General features: G+C 41.5%; 3 protein-coding genes across 4 annotated transcripts; 2 read left to right on the forward strand and 1 right to left on the reverse strand.

The window, feature by feature from the left end:
• The first annotated feature begins 337 nt into the window (after positions 1–337).
• phyh (phytanoyl-CoA 2-hydroxylase) lies at positions 338–5021 on the forward strand. 2 transcript variants are annotated; one of them, XM_030771684.1, is made up of 9 exons: positions 338–492; positions 970–1025; positions 1325–1435; positions 1517–1685; positions 2208–2289; positions 2398–2579; positions 3193–3342; positions 4460–4594; positions 4842–5021. In XM_030771684.1, exons 1-9 carry the CDS (start codon positions 427–429, stop codon positions 4893–4895), a joined length of 1005 nt encoding a protein of 334 aa, XP_030627544.1. In that variant the 5' UTR covers positions 338–426; the 3' UTR covers positions 4896–5021. The 2 variants fall into 2 exon arrangements, with proteins under 2 accessions (XP_030627544.1, XP_030627552.1); XM_030771692.1 differs by having other exon boundaries at positions 338–489.
• Positions 5022–8834: 3813 nt separating this feature from the next.
• Positions 8835–11456, forward strand: ucmaa (upper zone of growth plate and cartilage matrix associated a). The gene is made up of 5 exons (XM_030789514.1): positions 8835–8889; positions 9767–9826; positions 9927–10022; positions 11036–11134; positions 11359–11456. The coding sequence occupies exons 1-5, from the start codon at positions 8835–8837 to the stop codon at positions 11454–11456; spliced, it is 408 nt and encodes a 135-aa protein (XP_030645374.1).
• Positions 11457–13680: 2224 nt separating this feature from the next.
• mcm10 (minichromosome maintenance 10 replication initiation factor) lies at positions 13681–19565 on the reverse strand. Its single transcript, XM_030778989.1, has 18 exons — positions 19559–19565; positions 19056–19283; positions 18608–18958; positions 18292–18487; positions 17801–17966; positions 17537–17704; positions 17265–17381; positions 16927–17120; positions 16761–16837; positions 16508–16621; positions 16153–16270; positions 15847–16066; positions 15219–15351; positions 14987–15117; positions 14552–14665; positions 14120–14265; positions 13941–13983; positions 13681–13764 (listed from the first exon to the last, which is right to left on the reverse strand). The coding sequence occupies exons 1-18, from the start codon at positions 19563–19565 to the stop codon at positions 13681–13683; spliced, it is 2607 nt and encodes an 868-aa protein (XP_030634849.1).
• Between the last annotated feature and the right edge of the window lie 580 nt (positions 19566–20145).

Genomic DNA, 20145 nt, shown 5'->3' on the forward strand with positions numbered 1-20145 from the left:
TAAGTAAATATGTGTGTCCATGTATTGGTATACATGCGTCTAACCAGGTTGTGGTTCATTCTTCAGTTAATTCATCAATTCTAAATCGAGGAAAGAATTTGGAATTGAATTGGAAATACTTGGAGATGAAATTAATTCTATCAAATTAAATAATGAACTTTTTGTGGAGTAAATTACCTCCTCTGAATGTGTGAAAACTGAGAGAGAAGCAGATCTAGACTACATGTAAAATCAAGTACAACGTGTACTGATCATGTGAGCATGCGATCTAGGGCAAACGTCAATACACCGCTGTGTCACAGACTTTGACCCTGTTGGGCTACGATGTGTAGCGAACACAATCGCAACCTCACAGTATTTACCAGATCCTGTAGCTGAGCTTCAGCGGGTTTTACTGTTATATATTTTGTTTTTCTCCTGCGAATCATGTCTCGAGCGACAGAACGACTGAAAATTGTTCTGAACCACTTGGATCGGTCAAACGCCGCTGTTGTATCCTTAAATATTATCGCTAATGATTTAGCCCAAGATAGTGGAGTGGGGACCGAACGATGGAGGGGCGGACTCGCAGACCGATTTCAGTGTGCTCGGCTGGGGCCGACTTTAACTAACAATCGGAGGGAGTTACTTCTAGGCCTGTTATACGATTAACGTTACCTGAACATGTTCCATGTATTTTGATAAGTTTGCTTGATATGTATTTTGATCACTTTATCTAATATTGCAAACGATGATCGATAGCAATAATGTTCAGTTTCCTGCAGCCAAGAAGAGCTCCGTTGTTTTGCCTTTTATTGTTTGGTTTTAACGTTGGGATAAAACACCGTACATACATCAGAAGCGCTGGTAGATAATACTCATGAATTGAACGTACATTAGAGTATACGTACTTCTACGTACATTGAACGTAGAAGTCACTTTCATGAATAAAGTAAAAGATTGTGTTAAACTTTAACTGTTACTGTAAAGCGAGCGTCGTTCACCTCTTCACAAAATGTTTCGTATCACCACCCTCAAGCCCTTCGGTAAGTGCAGTGGTCTTTAAAACTCCAAGCTTGTCGCCATCGCTTTCATAATCAAATATCTCTAGTCACGTCTCAGACTGTAGAGTTGTTTTGATACTCAAGAGATAAATTAGTTTAATCTCAAGTGATGTATAAGGTTCAAGGTCAGTCCAGTTCCTATTCCTATATCATGAACATGAACATGAAAATTTAGAACTATAATGGAATAATGAACTAGGAATGAGATGGTGTTGAATATTAAACGTAGGTTTGTTTGTTTGTTCGTTTGCTTGTTTGCTTGTTTTGGTTGGTCTGTTCAGGTACACACTGGATACAGACACTCTGAGCCCAGAACAGAGGATTGCTTATGAGGAGGATGGCTTTATTCTAATCCGAAACCTGGTGTCTGAGGAGGATATTGACAGATTTAGGCAAGAATTCTAAACACACGTTGGGTATTTACTGGCATATATCTGGACATCTGCTATATGTTGCTGCTGTGATTGTTGCAGGGCAGAGTTTGAGCGCATTTGTAAGAGAGAAGTGCAGATCCCTGGATTAATAGTTATGAGAGATGTAGCTATTGCCAAGTCCGAGTTTGTGGCAGAGGAGAAAGCTGTATCCAAACTCCAGGACTTTCAAGAAGATCCGGAGCTGTTCCGTTACTGTGCCCTGCCAGAGGTCTGCCCAGACACAGCCACACACGCCACTTCAGATCTACTCAAATACATACATACACACGCTTTAGTCTAGGTCAACACATGTAAAACACATTCTGTTCCACTTCACATAAACAAGCACACATACTGTCCTCTAGGTCTACACAAATACAAACACAGTATACTCCAGGTCACACAGACAGATACAAATGCTCTACTCCAGGTGTACACAAACATGCATGATCCATCTCAGATCTACAAAAAAAACAAACGCACTCCTCCTCAGCTCTTCACAAACACACACTCATGCTCAATTCCAGCTAAATTCGAATATATAGGCAACGCTGTATAAACAGGCAGTTACCTCATAAATTAGTACTGCATTCACACAGTCACAGAGCAGAACACACATACTCATGCTGGCCTCTTCAACCTTTATGAAATGCATGACGGAACATCTCGGAGAAAACAAGAAATGGGAGCTAAATTATTTTTCTTTGTGCGTATGTGTGTGTGTGTGTGTGTGTGTGTGTGAATCTTGTAGATTCTGAAGTATGTGGAGTGTTTCACTGGGCCCAATATCATGGCCATGCATACCATGCTGATTAACAAGCCACCAGATGCAGGTATATATATATATATATACATACATACATGCGTACACACAGGTCTTAGTTATGTGCATGTCCTGAACATACAAGCACACACTCACATTCATGTCTCACTCGTGTCAGGTAAGAAGACGTCTCGTCACCCCATGCACCAAGACCTCCACTACTTTCCTTTCCGGCCGGCCGATCGCATTGTGTGTTCCTGGACTGCCATGGAGAAGGTGAACAGACAGAACGGCTGTCTGGTGGTGCTGCCGGGCACACACAAGGGCACCCTGCTGGAGCACAACTATCCCGAGTGGGAGGTGAGAGAGAGCTTTATAATAATAATAATAATAATAAATAATAATAATAATAATGATAATAATAATAATAATACTAATAATAGCAATAATAATAGTGATTAAAAAATAATAGTAGTAATAATCATAATAATAATAATGATCATTATGATTGTTGTTATTATTATTATTGTTTTTATTGATGTTGTTATTTTAATATGTTGTTTATATTACATAATACCATGTTTTTCAGTTTTGGATGAATTACGATCACATATTGTCTGGTTATTTAAATTTGAATAATTAAGCATGTCATATTTCAAAATTCGAAAAGAATTTTAAGAGACGAAAATTCATCTCTAAAATCAAACTCACCCACCACACCAGTTGTCTTCCTGTGGACTCTCTGTCACAGCTGCCTGTTTCCAGGTGTTATACACAGCTCTGCATTGTTAATCAGTGCTTTAACCTCATGGACCAGACAGGAGCAGAAGTGTTAACTGAAATTCTTAACTGCTTGGTTAATAAGGGGTGTAATCTGAATATCTGTCCCAGAATAATGTCATTTAGTTCTCACTCTCTCTCTCTCTCTTTCTCTCTCTCTCTCTCTCCCCTCCCTTATTGTGTCACTCCTTAGGGTGGTGTGAACAAGATGTATCATGGTGTTCGTAACTATGACCCCCAACATCCCAGAGTGCACCTGGAAATGGAGAAAGGTGACACCGTGTTTTTTCATCCCTTGCTAATCCATGGTTCGGGAATGAACCAAACAAAGGGATTCCGTAAGGTACCATCTCTCCCTCAGAAATACCGAAACACACTTCAGACAAAATCAAAATGTCAACACGTACTCCCCTTCCTCCAGATATGTAAATTATTCTCTTTATAACCTACAGTATTTTCTCTATTGTTTTTGTTATACCAATGTTACTAGTGCTAATATTGGCTGCTTTGAAAGCTGTTCTAATGTTTACCTTAACTTAAATAATATTGATTGGTTGGTGTTACATCCCAGTTATGATATGGTGTCTAGGGGTATGTAAAGGGGCATAGCATAAAGGAAACCCACCACCTGTGCTGGTTTAAGACAGTGTGATGGTGAGGAAAAACACATGGGGAATCAATGTATATAAATGTGCGCAATATATTAGGGATATTTACAAAGTAGTTTTTACACAATATTTACAAGGATATTTACAAACACGCACAAAAAAAACACACGAAGAGGGGAGAGGATGACAGACGGTGCCAACGGAAAGAAACCAACAAAACAAAAGCACCGTAAATACCTACACCAATAATGCACTTATCTACAAAACAAAAAGGTGGCAGAGCCAAAGAAAACCTAACTACACCAACTGTCTAATAACAAAAATACACCAGTGGCACCCACCTCTAACCTACCCCTATACAGAGTGAAAGACTATCGCTGGGATCTCCTACCTTACCTATCCTTCTCCCACAATAGTCAGGAACAACCAAAGCCAATGCGCAATCCACAAACGAAGTCAGTAACGAAAATGCCATGTCATACACAGAACGGCACGTTTGTTAAATAGCAAAAACACAAAAGCACAAAGTCAAACAACAAGATTGAAATCTAAAACAGAACACATCCAGCCACTTTAAAATTTAGGCACCCCGTCTCTGGTTGGTAGAGGCGAAAGGGGCACTCCGTCCCTGGTTGGGCGGGCGGGACAAAGAGACAGGGAGCAACACCAGTCCAGATGACAATTAGCAGCTGGTTCGCGCCGCAGCTGGATACCTGGGAAAGCGGAGAAGGGAGAGGGGAAAAAAAAAGGGCCAGAACGAACTAAGACACACACAAATAAAACGCACAGTGCGCCACACATAACAGTTGGTTCTCTCTCTCTCTCTCTCTCTCCCTCTCTCTCTGCATCCAGGCCATCTCCTGTCACTATGCCAGTGCAGACTGTTATTACATTGATGTGAAGGGCACGACTCAGGAGAACATCAGTAATGAGGTGAAGGAAATTGCAGCCAGGAAATACGGTGTGGATGACACCATCACTTTTCAGGCAAGTTCTTAACCTTCGCAGACTCTCTGACTCATTAATCCTAATACGTTTGTGTCTGTGCATCTGCATTCAGATTACACTCATGCCTCTGAGTGTGCAGATAGTGAAGAGGGGATATTGTTTGTATGTGTGTGCCTGTGTGTGTGTGCCTGTGTGTGTGTGCCTGTGTGTGTGTGTGTGTGTGTGTGTGTGTGTGTGTGTGCACGCCACGCGTGTTTAAGTGTTTGTATGGGTTGTTTGGATACAGGACACCTGGGCATTGAGAGGTCGTCTGGTGCAAGGAGAGAGGATATCACTGTGACACACTCTGCCCGTTCAACAACCAATCAACAGCCACTGAAAGGAAAGAGACACACCCACTAACCAAGTGAATGAAGCCCTCAGCAATGCAGCTATTGTTTGAGAGATGCTTATGGATTAATTTTTTTTTCTTCTTCCGTTAGATGAGGGGTGTCAAAATCCAGTGCTGGAGGGCCATGGTCCTGCTGTTTCTCTTGTCGACCAAATAAATACAATCTCTGATTGGCTGAAGAGCATGCACACCTGTTTTCAAGGTGAAACTCAACAGGTAACTAAGAGGTGAAAATGAAAACCGGCAGGACCCTGGCCCTCCAGGACCAGATTTTGACACGTGAGTTACATTTATCAAATCAGACAAAAAGGGATCGGGTGTTTAGTGTCATAATCTGACCACCAGGTGTCACTGTGCAGTGCCAAATACCTCAATTCAGATGTGCACTTAAGTAAGCATACAAACATGAAAAATTCATTTAGATTACCAATATTGATTGTTGCCTTCAGTGTAATTTGTGGACACTTAATTTTACCGCCATGGTCTGACAAGGGTTTGAATCCAATGACATATACCATCTTTAAACTAACTTTTCCAAAAAATCCGTTCATTTAAGTATTGTTATTGTATGAAAGGATTTTTAGTATTAACACTGGACATGAAGGGTGAATGGAAGGTTGATTGAATTTCATTGACATTCATTTTTGGAGCTCACATTTATTTGTAGTGTCACACACACTGAGGCTTTTGTGTTTGTTTCCAAGACATTTTGTAGAAGAAGTAAAAATGTTTGAGCAAGTGTTAGTGAGCATTTAGTGCATTTGTAAGCATTTAATTAAAAGGTACTTGTGACATTTTTTTAAATGAAACTGTAGTTGCTGTTTATCTCTACTATCATTATCTAATGTCAATATTTCATTCATAAGTATTCTAGGCTTAAAGGAGCTAAAAGGTGAAAGAGTGACTTAATCCAGGGTAGTGATATTCACATCCAGTCCAGGGGAGAAGTGTTTTAACCACACATATTCTTTCAACCACCTCATGAACATGGTCAGTGCCTTGATGATTTGTGCACATTCTGACTCAGGTGTATTTCTGATGTACCAATAGACAAATAGCCTGTCAGACAGGTCCTTTGAACTGGAGGTGGGAAGAACTGCTCCAGTAAACTAGAAGAGCAGTGTGTTAAAACATTTTATGTCACACAGCAATCCCTGCCTGTAGAAAGTTTATAGTGATTTGTAAATTTTTCACTCTGTGATGCTATAATATATTAACTAAAGGGCTGCTTACTGTAGTTAGTGTATAGGGTTTCTACTGTGCTTCTTTCCTTAATATCGCATAACTTGTAATGCTTATCCTTACATATTGTGCAATAACTGCTTTGTGAATAATAAATAAAACATAGAATAAAGTGGTGGTATTATTCAATTGTAATGAACACTATGATTTAATATGCAAACAATATTATCACAGTACCTCCTCATTTTATAAAATGCAATTATCACCTCATTTTGTTGTTACATAATTTAGTGATTTTAATGAATAACTGGGTGTATGAATATAGTATTATCCAAACAGGGCCAGGTCTGTAAGTAGAAGTATCCTGTGCAGCTGGTTTCTGTATTAAACGGGGACAGTGATCTGCGATACAGCACCCCATACACACACACACACACACACCTTTTTCCTTTAAATACTGTCATCTCCCTAGAGACACATAGAAACACTACAGGCCTTCTTCATTTTGGCTGTTTTGAACCCTAAAGAGCGATTTTTAACTAATTTAACTAATTAGAAATCAGTGAACTACATCAAATTATGATAATTTTTCAAAACAGTTGAAATGACCAATTCAGTTCACCTGTTCACACCCCTTAGCTAACAAATAACTGCCACCCAGCCAAAGAGAGAGAATCTAGACTCGATCGGAGCTGAAGGTTAGAAAATGGAGATGAAGTGTGTGTGAGGAGAGAGAGGAGGGGAGATGGCGGGAACACAACTTTCCTGGACAAAATCATGCAGTGTCAGAACCAAAGAAAACACCTCAGAGTAGAGACATAAAAGGCACCATTCAAGTGCAGAAGCAAATATATGCTACACACACACACACACCTGCACACTCACACACAAACATGCAGCTATATGTCTTTGTACCTCAGACAAGTCCAAATCAATAATAACCTTTTTGTCTCCGTCTTGTTTTTCCTTCCAACCCATATGGGGTGGATGTTCCCTGAGACCCAGCCACACCACGTCCATCTCATTCCTCTCTGCATGCCTGTCTAAGGACAACTGTGATTTCTGCTGGCTGTGATACCTGCCCCCACCACACTGCTCCAGCACTGACTGTGTGTCACCTGCCACCCATATATACATGGAGCACCCCACAAGATACTGTCCAAGGATGGCATACTGGAATCCTGGACTCACCTTGGGGATCTTTTTGTTTTCTGTTGCTTTTTGTGTATTAATCTATCAGTTAATCTAATCGCCTCCACCAGCCAGAAAAGGATGGGCTCCCCCTGTTGAGTCCTGGCTCTTGCTAAGGGTTCTGTCTATCTCAGTCTAAGGGAGTTTTTCCTTGTTACTATTGCACTGGGCTTGCTCACTGGGGGTATCAGGTCTGGCATCCCGTACAACTGCTTTGTGACATTGTCCATAGTAAAAAAAAAGGTGCATAAATAAAATTTAGTTGAATTTAGCTGAATGAAAGGAGCAGAGAGCTTTCTCTAAAAGATAAGGAGAGACACAGAGAAAGAGATGGGGATGAAGAAAAAGAGAGAGATTTCCACAAATTAAGCTAAATATGACTGTTTGTATGTGAGTGTGTGTGAGAAATAACCTTAAATACCTCTCTCTCTCTCGTTCCTCCTTCTCACACACAAACACACATTTACCTCTCACATCTCTCTGGCTTCAGGGGAGGAAAATATTTTCCATCCCCAGTTAGGGTCTGTCACATGCTACATAAACGCTGCCATGTGAGGCGTCTCTCTCTCTCTCTTTCTCTCTCTCTCTCTCTCTCTCTCTCTCTCACTCTCTCTCACATGCATCTGAGGACACTCTGGCATCAAATCGAACACTCAACATTTGAGGCTCTTGGGGAACATTTCCAGGTGGCAGTGTGTGCGTGAAAAACTAAGAGTTATTTTGAAAGAGGGAGACCGCTGTAGTCATAACCACCTGTTATCTTCAGACGAGACAGGTGTCAGTCATCAAAATGGACAAAAGACAAAGAAAACAGGGATGACAAAATTTATTAAAAGAAAACGGGTTAGAGAAGTGTGGTAAACAAAGATAGAGGTTGAATTGCTTGCAGGGTTTGAGGAAGGTCATATTAAGTGGGGAGTGTGTGAAAGACAGGTTTATGATGACAGGTGAACATGATGTATTGAGATCTGTGTCTGATTTCCTTTCAGTTTGAATAACCCATAGAGCTCTGGAATGTTGCAGCCTGTAAAACCCATCTCTCTCTCTTTCTCTCTCTCTCTCATACACACACACACACACACACACACACACACACACACACACTCACTCACCAGTTTTCTATCAAGGTATGTGTTTGACCTGTGTGGATGGGTGTGATTTAAATGGAATCCATTCTCTGCAGAACCACCCTTAAGAGCAGCCTTATTAAAATATAGTGAAAAAATTCAAACTTAATTAAACTGTGATGGCAGACTCTGCATCCACACACACACACAGACACACACACACAGTTTTTTGTTTCCAATTATTTACCTTTGTAGTGTCCTCTTGCTAAATGTGTATAGTAAGAGTGTGTGTATGTATGAGTGTGTGTTTGTGTGCTCCTCCCTTGTTCCCGTGGACTCCTAAAATTCCAGCTTTAGCCCCCTCCTTCTGTACCTCACTCTCTCTCACACATGCTCACACACACACGGCTTTACCCTTGTGGTAACACATATATACACACTTTTTGCAATGGCTTGGATGCGTGTGCTTCTGTTGACCTTGCTGCCCTCAGTGCTGATCCTGTGTGGTGAGTTACCTGGATTAATGTGCGTCTGTGTGCGTGTGTGTTTGTCAGAAAGAGAATGAGAGGGGGAGAGAGAGGATTGTGAACCAAGAAACCTGCTTGTGAGAGATGTGGTCTTAGAAATGAAGTTATATGTTTATCTCTATGTTTAGTGAGTCCAAGGCCCTTCAAAGCTGTGATTCCTTATGCTTGTTTAAGTATAAATACATAGTAATAAATGTTCTCTTCTGGCAACAGCACATTATCTTCTGAGCGTGGCAGTGATTTTCAAATCCTCAGGCATTTTAAATTGGACATTACTGGTCATATCTGTTAGATTTGACTGGATTTGGAAAGTCACACAGACCAAACTGTGCACTCAGTTGAAAAAAAACAAACAAACAACAGAGCAGTTTCAAGAACTGGACTGGAATGAGATTATATCTGTGTGAAATTATCTCAGGGCAGTTTACTGGGATGTAGAAGTTGTGGGAGTATTTATTTATTTTTTCTTTAACCAATTTCTCTTTTTAATCCATTTCTTCTTTTCAGTTTATTATTACAGCGACATCATGAAATAGTTATTGATTTGTAAGACTGAACCACATCATGATATTTTCTCTTTATTTGAACTGTTAAAGGAGGGTTGTTGTCTGTTTCTTTAATAGAGTATAAGAGATAAAGGAGGGTTGTTGACTGTTTGTTTAATAGAGTATAAGAGATAAAGGAGGGTTGTTGACTGTTTGTTTAATAGAGTATAAGAGATAAAGGAGGGTTGTTGTCTTTGTCTTTAAGAAAAAACTGCTCTGACTGGATAAATTCTGTGAACTCGATATAACGCCCCCCCTTCCCTCTCCTCTCTCTCTCTCTCTCTCTCTCTCTCCCTCTCTCTCTCCAGTCGTCTTCCCTGGGACTGAAAGTGCAGCTGTGAAAGATGGAGACGACACTGACGTTCAAGGTAAAGATGGTGCGTGCATGTGCACACGCGCACACACACACACACACACACACACACACACATGTTCTCCACTTTCATTTTCCACTTCTCCCCTTTGCAGGATCATTTCAGAGGGTTTTTCTGCCAGAGTCAGATGCCTCAAATTTCTTTAAACGCCGTGGCCGCAGGTCTGTGAGGCACTACGCAGAAATGATCGGTAAGTGCAACGCTTTCATTCTATTAACACCCTCAGTGGGTCCACAACAATTAGAGCGCAAATGCAAATGAAGCAGTTCTTCCACAATGACTGGCATTAGTAAGTTTGGTCTGGCTGCTATGAGAAGCTATGGTCAGAGATTTATAGTAAAAACACACAAAGAAAGAACATACACACTTGGTATAGTCAGAGTGACACACACTACAACACATGAAACAAAAATACATCAAAGACAAATAAACTAGAAGGATGTTTGTGTTGTGGAAAGGGCAAACTGTAGATTAGGAGAAAAAAAAAAGTGGCCAGACTGTGCTGACACACATCTGCACTTGACGTAAGGCCTGCATCACAGAGAGAGAAACGCTGCTCACTGTATCATATGACTACTACACGAATCTGAGATAATACATCCGTATTTCAAAACCTGCACAACACCTGCAACCAAGCAAAGGAGAAGAAAACAAGAAAGTATCATATTAATGATGTGTAAACAAGGATGCCTGTGTGTTTGTATATACACTCACTCACTGAACGAATGAGTTTGTTTGTGGTTATTTGGTGTGAGGACCGGTGAAACCTGTGGTAAAATAGTGAGTGTGTGGAGTTGGCTGTATCCTGGTTCACTTGGCATTAATACCTGCTCTGAACACGATGTATAAGTTAGCTGGTGAAGATAGGAATACAGTTATGGACAGGGTCAGTGGCAGAGGCTGACCAGAGGTATAAGTGTGTCTTCATGGCAAACACACCTCAACACACATTGGCCCTAATATCACATGCGACACTGAGCACTGTTGGACCTGATCTTCCTCCCCCTCTCTCTCTGACAGGGTTGGGTTTGCCAGATGCAGATGTGCATAAAATTTCAAAGCCAATTTTTTTTTTTTTTTGTCTTTTTAGGAAGAGATAATGAACTCTTTATCCTAAATTCCTCAAAGTTTGGCAAGATCTTCACTCTGGTTTTCATTTAGCTTTGAAAAATGTGTCTTGTTTTCCTCTCTCCCTCTCTGAAGCGGAGCAGAGGCAGTATTTGGCACAGGCTGAACGCAGAAGAGAATTCTATGAGGACAGAAGGAGCAAGTATGAGAACTTTGTTGAGGAGGAGCGCAATGGTGAGGTGTTTTTTTTTTTTCTGTCTCTTCTACTTCTTTCTCAATCATTTCTCTCTAAAGTAAAGCTAAGTCCCATACTTCATATATACAGTTTTAGAATATAAATCAAACAGATATGGTTGTTTATTATCATTGCTGTGAGTCTTGTAAATGATTTAATATTGAAAATTGTAAAAAGCTGTAATGTGAGTGTGTTTCTACTCTCTCTGTCTTTATAATTACAGAGCAGTATGAGAGGAACCGAGAGAAGACTGAGCAGTGGAGGGAGTACAACTACGACGGACTCTACCCACGATACCCCCACCATCGCCCTGCCATCTAAACTGCCTCAGTCACCATGGCAACAGCACACCTCCCACGACCGGGTCGCTCCTGCGTCAGTTATAAAATGGATTTAACAGAAGGAGGGAGACCTCAATGCAATCACAATCAGTTATGTTATATAAAGGCCTTATACCGTTTTAGAAAAGCTAGTTCTTCACTTTTTAAATATTGCACAGATTTAAAATGTATAAGAAAGCATTTCTAAATGTACCATAGACTGAACGTCTAGTTGCTTTCTTTAATTTGTCTTAAAAATATTAATGAACAGGTAATGAAAGACAGTTCTTTTGACAGCTCTTTTTTGTAAATGTGGAATCTGAAACGTGCTATTTAGTAGACTTGCATTTTCAAAAAGGGGTTTTATCTAAAACGTTTCCTGCTGTCGACATACAGGGAGGATAAGACGGAGAAAGACTGTCTCCTCGTGGCGTCTGTGCCGGGGATCTTTACTGTGCTTTAACAGAAACCAATCAGTACTGTAACAGAGTATAAAACAGGAATAAAAACCAATCTGACACAACTAACATTGGGTCGCATTTAATATCATAGAAAACAAATGTATGTTAGGGGTCAAAAGTATAAGAGGAAAAGCAGAGAGGGAAAGAACCAGATACACACACACACACACACACACACACACACACATACTCTCTCTCTCATTCACACATAATTTGAGTCAGGTGCAGTTCAGTGTAGGTATAATTATATTAAAATGTATTTTAATATTTTTATTAAAAGGTATATTTGTTTTATTATTATTTTTCAGTTCAGAAAATTCAATAGATGCCTGTCTTGCTGAACTGTAAATGAGTTGTGAGGCTGCTGTGTACCTCTGGATAACTCATCAGTGAAGGCAAATCATTCACTGCTGAGACGAGTCGTTCTTAACATTCCTGAACTGAAAGCTTAGACAGACAGAAAAATAAGAGACAGCCTGGATAGAAAAAGAAAAACTGAAAGCTACCTTCACAGAACACAGACTCAGTGTGTGTAATTTAGACATGGGCAGCAATCAATATGAGAAATTCATCCATGTAATGAAAATCAACAAGACAGAATAATGCTTTTCTGGAAGATTCTAATATGAAGAGGGTGTATATACATTTTTCTGCAACTATATTACCTAAAAGGCACTTCCTCATCTCTCTAGCTTGATTCATCTCTCCCTTCTGTACTTTTCCAGCACTCAGGAGTCAGAGAGTATGCACCATCATGGCCCATACCTGCTTCTGTAACTTGGATCAGACCCAAACACAGAGTCAAAACAAAAGTGCCTCCTCTAAGTTTATCACCTCTCTTCTCTACAGGTTTAGTCTTGACCACACCTATCCTTTCAGCTGGATGAACTTATGTCAACTACAGTTAGTCTTTCACACAAAGGAAAAATGAAAGGCAGTCCCATAAAACTTCTCCGTAATATTTAGACTGTTAACATTGAAAAACAGAGTGCCGGTCACACAAATCAAAATTATAGCCCTGAAAACAGCACGCCCCATAAATCCTTCTTTGGATCGGGAAAGGCAGATGCAGAAAGATGAAGTAATTGTGGTTCACTGCTCTCTGATATGACGTTTAAGTGTGAAGAAAGAAGAATTTACGATTTAACTTTCACAGGGTTGTCATTAGTGCACTGTGACTGATGGGCCAATGACAACAGCCACTCGGTGTGTTAAACTCACACCAGTTTAATTTACAGGACTGTAACACAACAAAGACAGGCTATGCAAATACCAAACACACACGCACACATAGAGCTCATTATTAAAATATGACATTATACAACATTGCAATCTGCATTTTTAACTTATACTTTAAAACAGAGCCCATAAAGGCAACAGGCAGCTTTGGACAAAGGCGAGTGATGCCGTTTTTCAAATCAAACTCCACTTTCCTGTTTTCTGTCCTTTCCAGAGCTCCCTCTGGCCCCAGGCTTCAAGGCTATTCAATTTCAGTCTCTACACAACCAATTCAGTAAAACCCCTAAACAGGCAGTCTTTTGTTTCTGTTAAATGAGGATTGCGGAATAGAATAAATTTGTGACTTGGCTGGGGGTATCTGTTGGGTTGGAAACCACAATCTTAACCTGACTGGTTCACTGATATGTCTGTTATACTTTGGTGGTTGTACATATTCAGTCTCCTCTGGTTTGCACTAAGAAACTATGGGGAGCGTTTTGAAAGTGATTAAACGAAGGTCCTATGGAGGTTAGATGTCCACTGTTTCTACTTCAGGCTGTTGAGGAATTTGGGCTGTTCTTCACCACGTGGAAGCAGCAGTTCTCCACCGATCTTGGGTCCATTCTTCTCCTAAGAGAATAAGAGAGCAGGTATAAAATAGACTGGACATTTACATGATCTATTTACACTGATCTATCAATGGACCAATATTTATTAATGCAGGCAGCTTGCTGCCAGAGCTGGTAATAGGGCCTGGTCCTCTGTCAAGGCCAGCCAAACCAGACACCATCACACAGACCCATTACCTTCAACATGCCATCTCTCTCCCATTTGAAGAGACCGCAGTTGCTGAAAGAAAGAATAATCATCAGTTAATGCCCCGTTCATTCTGGTCGTACATTCAGTAACCTTTTGATCTCAGTTAATAAAATTCATCAGATTAAAGGCGCTAGTTAAACACTGTCAAGATACTCCTCTTCCTCACCTGCAGGCTGCCTGGGGCAGGCGTGCCAGGCTGATCTTCCTCTGGCCACATGGGCATTTGAAGAATCGTTTCACAGCATCGTGCCAGTGGTAGTCATGTTTTTCCTCCACGCAGCGATCGGCCGGTTTGAAGTGTGTGTACTTACACTGCAGCAAGAGAGCAGAGAATTTAACAACACAGAGAGACTGAGAACAGCAGTCGCAGGTCAAATGCATCCACTCATCTGCAGACACAAGAGCAGTGAAAAACCAAAGACACAGAGGACCAGCCTATCTGCATTTAAAATTTAGGTAATCTGGTGTTTGACATCATCTTCATGTGGGGTTGTCCAGGTAAAATTATGGGAGTCCATTTGAGATTAGACTACATCAGTCCAAATGAGATTAGCCACAGATTATGGTGGTTGGGTGGTTGACTGACACGACGACTCACTGTTTTACAGGTGACTGCTCGACACTTCATCTCTCTGATACTCTTCATCTTCTCCTCCAGTTTCTCCTTCTGCACCAGTGGATCAAAGTAGTCCTGCATCGCCTTTTCTTCCATCTATACACCAGACCATCACATCACATTAAAAACACAAACACCAATACACCATATCAACATCTCGTTAAAAAACACACACGTCCTCGCGGTAAACTCACCTGCCTCAAATCACATTAAGCATATACACTTCCTCCATGTTAAAACACACACCTCCATTTTTCAGGCATATTAAACATACAAACACATTTTCACATTATCCCATTATATCATATCGAAGGCTCACGGCTCTTCCAATCACTAAATGGCATCTCAGACACGTTCACAAGACTCCATCAACTTCTTTAGTTAAATCATAATCGCATCACAGCCCACACTCCTCACCTCCCCCATCATCCAGGAGAACTTGGACTTGGCGTTGAGGATACGCTGAAACTCCTCTGACTGAACGTACTCCTGCTGCTCCCGCTTCTTCTTCTGAGCAGGCTCCTCCACCTCGCCAGCCGCCTGCTCACCTGGTCGGGGGCGAGACATAAAGCCACAGGTAAGCTCCGTGTCTGACCAGGTTCAACACAACAACTTACTGAGGGACTACGCTCAGGAGGAGTTCACTTGCCCTCAGGAGAGGTCAGGCCGCGTTCAACTCGAACAGATATATCAGCGCTGTTGGGTCGCTTGCGCTTGACAGAGTTAGGATCGTCCTTGACGATCACGCCCCCCTTGGCCTGGAGTCGTCGTATTGCAGCCAGCTGAAAACAGGGGAATAGGGAAATGAAAGAAAAAGAGGTTGGCCTCTCTAACATTAGTCTGTGCAGGGCAAAAGTCACTTAAGTAAGAAGACTGGGAAAGAACAGTTATTTTGGGCTCTTCTGGTCATTCAAATTTTCCGACGTCCAACCAGTTTTTCACATTATCCTACATTATTTAAAAAAAAAAAAAAACACTTTTCCATCCCAAGCTAGCAAGATCCAGGTTGGTCATTTTCCTCTCATTTGAACAGAGGACAAATTCAAATAAAGGATATAGCTCCTTTGTAGTCATGGGACCAAGTGAACTTCATCTTAACTAAATTCATGCATTTATTCTAGCCAGATTATAACCACGAGTACAGCCCTATGTAGTGTCCCAGAATGCATCATGCGAAGAGCAAACAACCTCACAGATTTTGGTATCATCTCATCATGGAAACAAAATGATCATTAAACCAAATTAAGACAGGTGAATGACAAAAAAACAAAACCTACCTTGGATGCTGTCTGACTGCTTGGTGGAGACAGATCAAACAAGATGTCCTCCCCTTCTCTGAGGCCACGGCCAAGGGCAGGGACAGGCGGAGTAGAATGGTGGGCAGAGGAGGTGGAGCAAGTGTCAGGTACCTCTAGGGCAGCTTTAGGAGAGAGCAGACTAGCTCCGTTTACTGTGGGCCGCGCTGGAACTGCAGCTCCCCGTGAATTCTGCAAGACCCTGAGGAAACAGTGTGTCAACAGTGTACTATAGCCAAAAGGCAAACACACACGATGTTAAAAACAAACAAACAAACAAACACATACCTCTTTTGGATTTCCTCAGCCCTCCTCTTCCTGGCCTCCATTCTCTGCTGATGCTGGTCTTTCTGCTGCTTCAGGAGCTGAGAAGCAGATATGGACTGTACAGAGCTCACACCTGGCCCTGAGGCGCATGCGCACACGCACACACACACACACACACACGCACACACACAAAATGTGTGTTAATGATGGCTGCTAATCGGTTATCAGATTTTGTTTAGCACTGCTTTTGGGAAATTCAAGTTTTCAGAATAAAACACAAAGCACCACTCTTGGTAACCAGAAGACCACAGATTTTTGCCAAAAAGCCATGTAGAAGTTTGTTCAGCTTTAGAAAACAGCTTTTCTGTATTGCCACCTGCAGATCTGGCTTGTCCTAAATGTCTTTTGATGTTGAGGGCTCCAGGAGTGGGCATGGACAAGAGGGATTTGAAGTCATCAGAACAACCAGACACATCATTATCCTGAAGGGCTGGATGATGAAGTCCCATTAGTCCAAAAATCTTTATACAAGACCAGAAGCTATACAAACTATACAAAGTCTTTAAATGAACAAATACATTATTTCTCTACGTAAAATCATGAATATGACTCAAACCCAGATCTCTTACCAAGCTTTGGGGTAGGAATAGCAGCCAGAACGCTTTTTATGGATGGCTGGTTGAGTTTCTTCGACTGTGGTGCAGCCCTGCAAACATTAAACAGGTTCTACCGTCAGAAGGACATTGAGAATAACTGGGTTGCGATGAGGCATGTTGCACAGTGGTGTATACTTACTGAGATGGAGCACAAGCCAGAGAAGACATACCCCCATAGTGGAAGTCTGTCTGGCAAAGACGCTCTCTCAGGCTTCCACGGCCCTTTCCTTTGCCAGGGGCGGAGCCACTGAAACTGGACTGAAGCTCCGCCCTTTTTGAGCTCATTTTCTTGTACTGTGCTTTAACGTGGTACTGACAGTATTGGCATTCAAACTGGAACAAACAAATACATACACAGACAAAAAGTTAACTCTCTAGTAAAATCAAAGCATATGAATAGGAACACAACAGTGATACACAATGCATATAAATAAATACACAGAACAACACACAAGACTTCATGAAATCTTTACCCACCAGATTAACTAGTTGTGTGCATGCATCTCCATTTTTCTTCCTGGCTTTACAGGTGCCAAAATCCATAGCCTCCCCTAAAATCAAGACCTTCTGTGGGTGATCCACAGTCAGACAAAGCTGTGAGGAGAAGACCACATCAAAGGCAAGTAAAACAACAGGTAAAAACACATGGACTAATATTCATTACCAAATAAGTCAATAACACTGTAAAGGCAGTGTTCTGAGTGACTAAGGACCTCTAACAAACATCTCTCTCTCACACGTAGACACACCTCATTGGAGCCTTCTTTGTTCTTCATAGGGTTAGGGTTGAGAATGCCGATCACTGTTCCGGTGTCAGTTTTCCACAGGTCCATATGAACACTCCCAAACAAGAAAAGTGACACATTCACTTCCAAGTTATGAAGGTCATTCAGTTTCCAAATACTGAATGTCTTTCCCTGGAAACCATAAATAAAACGAATCAACACTGTAATCCAGGCCATTTCTCTTAAGTCTAATGACAAAGTATAGTACAGAAGGCTGGGTTGACTTACATTGTTCTTGCTTTGTGGAGTGATCTTATTAATGACCACACCAAACGTGACCCAGTCACTGTCCTCTAACTTGTCTCTGTTCAGTCGCTCAGGCAGCTGTGACAACCGTAACATTCTGCGGCCCGCCATTTTATGCTCAATTTCTATGGACGATAGGCGAGGTCTCCTGGAGACGAGACACATAACAGTAATTCTATTTCAAGCAAAAGCATCCATGTTCACAAAAAAATATCTAGATCTGCAGCGTGTCAAAGAACATAATCAGAGAATCATACTTGTTCACTGTGCAATGCATCCATATTTACTGAACTACTGTAATAAACATATCTAAATGAGGACATGATGGGACAGTACTGAAGCAATGAGGTAGCCAAGTACTGCCCTTCCATGAAACAACAAATCACACATTTCTTTAGTATAATCCCCATTTTCATACTATCTTTGAGTTATGTATGTTTAGAAGTGTGAACGCAACCCCAATTTATGCTCACTTCAGTCGGAGACCAGAAAACTTCTCCACAGCAATGTCCTGACTGGGAGCTGGGCGGGGCGTGGCCTGTCGCACACCTGCAGTACTCCTGGGGGGAGGTGACCTCAATGTGTTATTGACCTTCCCATTGCCCCTCACTGACTGAGATGAGCTGTCACTCACAGGCTGGGCCAATAGACTGGAGTTTTCAGAAGAGCCTATTCGATAAGTGGAAAATAAAGTTAATTCAGTCTAGACTCCCCTAGTCTAGACTAGGTCATGCAGCTGAGTATTTAAATTCCCTGTATTTTTCTAGAGCGTGTGAGCTGACCAGTTACCTGCTTTAGACTGGTGGGCTATTCTCTGGCTGCGTTGTGTGGTAGGACTGGAGTTCTTCTGGGGGTTTGAGAGTGCTGTGGTAGAAAACTGGAGGGGGGGTGAAACCATCCTTTTCTGTTTTTTCAGAACTGGCTCAGTGCCCTGTTTGAGAGGTGTTGAGGGTTTGGTGGAACATTGTTTTGGTGGTGAGGAGTTGGCACCCCTCTGAATCAGAGGTGACACCTTATTGTTGGTTTGTTTAGATACTTTAACAGCTGTTTGTGTGGGTGGAGAGCTGCTAGCATTCTTCTGCAATGCCTCCAACTCCTGCTGTAGCTTCCTCATCTTCTCTTGCATGGTCTTCATCTCCACTGCATAACACACAAACACACACATACACACACAAATACTTCAACAAAAGATTCTTACAAACAAATTCAAAAGCAACAAAAACAGCTTTGCTGTTACCTTCCATGGCTTCCTTTGACTGTTTCAGATCGTTCTCATTTTCTCTGGAGTGTGGAGCATCTGTTGGTTCATTCTCTACCTCTTCTGGCTCCACATAGCAACCATCATCACCATTGTCGTCAAACAGGTCGTCCAAGTCGTCCCCCCCATCCTCAGTGGCTGGCGTTTCAGAGTCCTGGGCCTGACTCTCGGCGAACAATGAGAGCAGTAGATCCAGGTTGTCCTCTTCTGGATGGCAAAAGGTATGACATTATGGCAGTTCCGCTCAGGGGCGTCAGGTCAGGCTTGCATCTACTGGCTACGTTTAGATCTAGCGTTACTTAGCATTTTTCCGAAACTGGCGCGTTTCTCATTAAATCGCGACAGGACGAAAAATAACGTTGATGTGAATGAATTGTACAGACGACGACAGAAAACACTGATGCGGACTGAACAAACAACTGCAATAATGTTGAGTCAACATCAGTCTGTACTACAGTATGTTTCAACGAATCTAAACTTACCTGTCATTGTAACCGCTTTTTTTTTTTTTTACCTCTTCCTTTCCTGACACAAAAATTCCGAAATGCAGTCAGGAGTCCGGTGACGTTGAAGACTTTAATCGGGTTGTCTGTAATTTAGTCCGAGTACACACGGGAACTTCCGTAAAGAGCAAACAGTAACAATTTATAAGGTGTGATATTTAGTTTAAACTGACAAAGAAGGTTGACAATAGTAAAACAAAGAATACGATCACTAAAAACAAATTATCTATTGAAATGAAACGATGTTCCCCACTATCGAATATATTCCCCGTGGCGCTCAACAACTTGTATACAATACGACCTATCCGTGGTGGCGCGAGAAATGTTAAAATTATAGACCCTTCAATGACGTCACTTTGGCGACCAAATCTGTGCCTGCTCAAAAAGAATATTTTTACGCGGAAAGTGTTCGCGTGCCTTCTTTATTTTAATTGTAATGTCACTTTACATTTCGGCTGTCCTACAGTTAATACTTTCAAATAAGATTTTGTTGAGACTATATCTTCACTCTCTCCATGCGAAATACATGCACCACTAAGTGAAAGCAATTTAACAGAGCGAATATC

Source organism: Chanos chanos, chromosome 1 (assembly GCF_902362185.1).
Source record: "Chanos chanos chromosome 1, fChaCha1.1, whole genome shotgun sequence".
Lineage (NCBI taxonomy): Eukaryota > Metazoa > Chordata > Actinopteri > Gonorynchiformes > Chanidae > Chanos > Chanos chanos.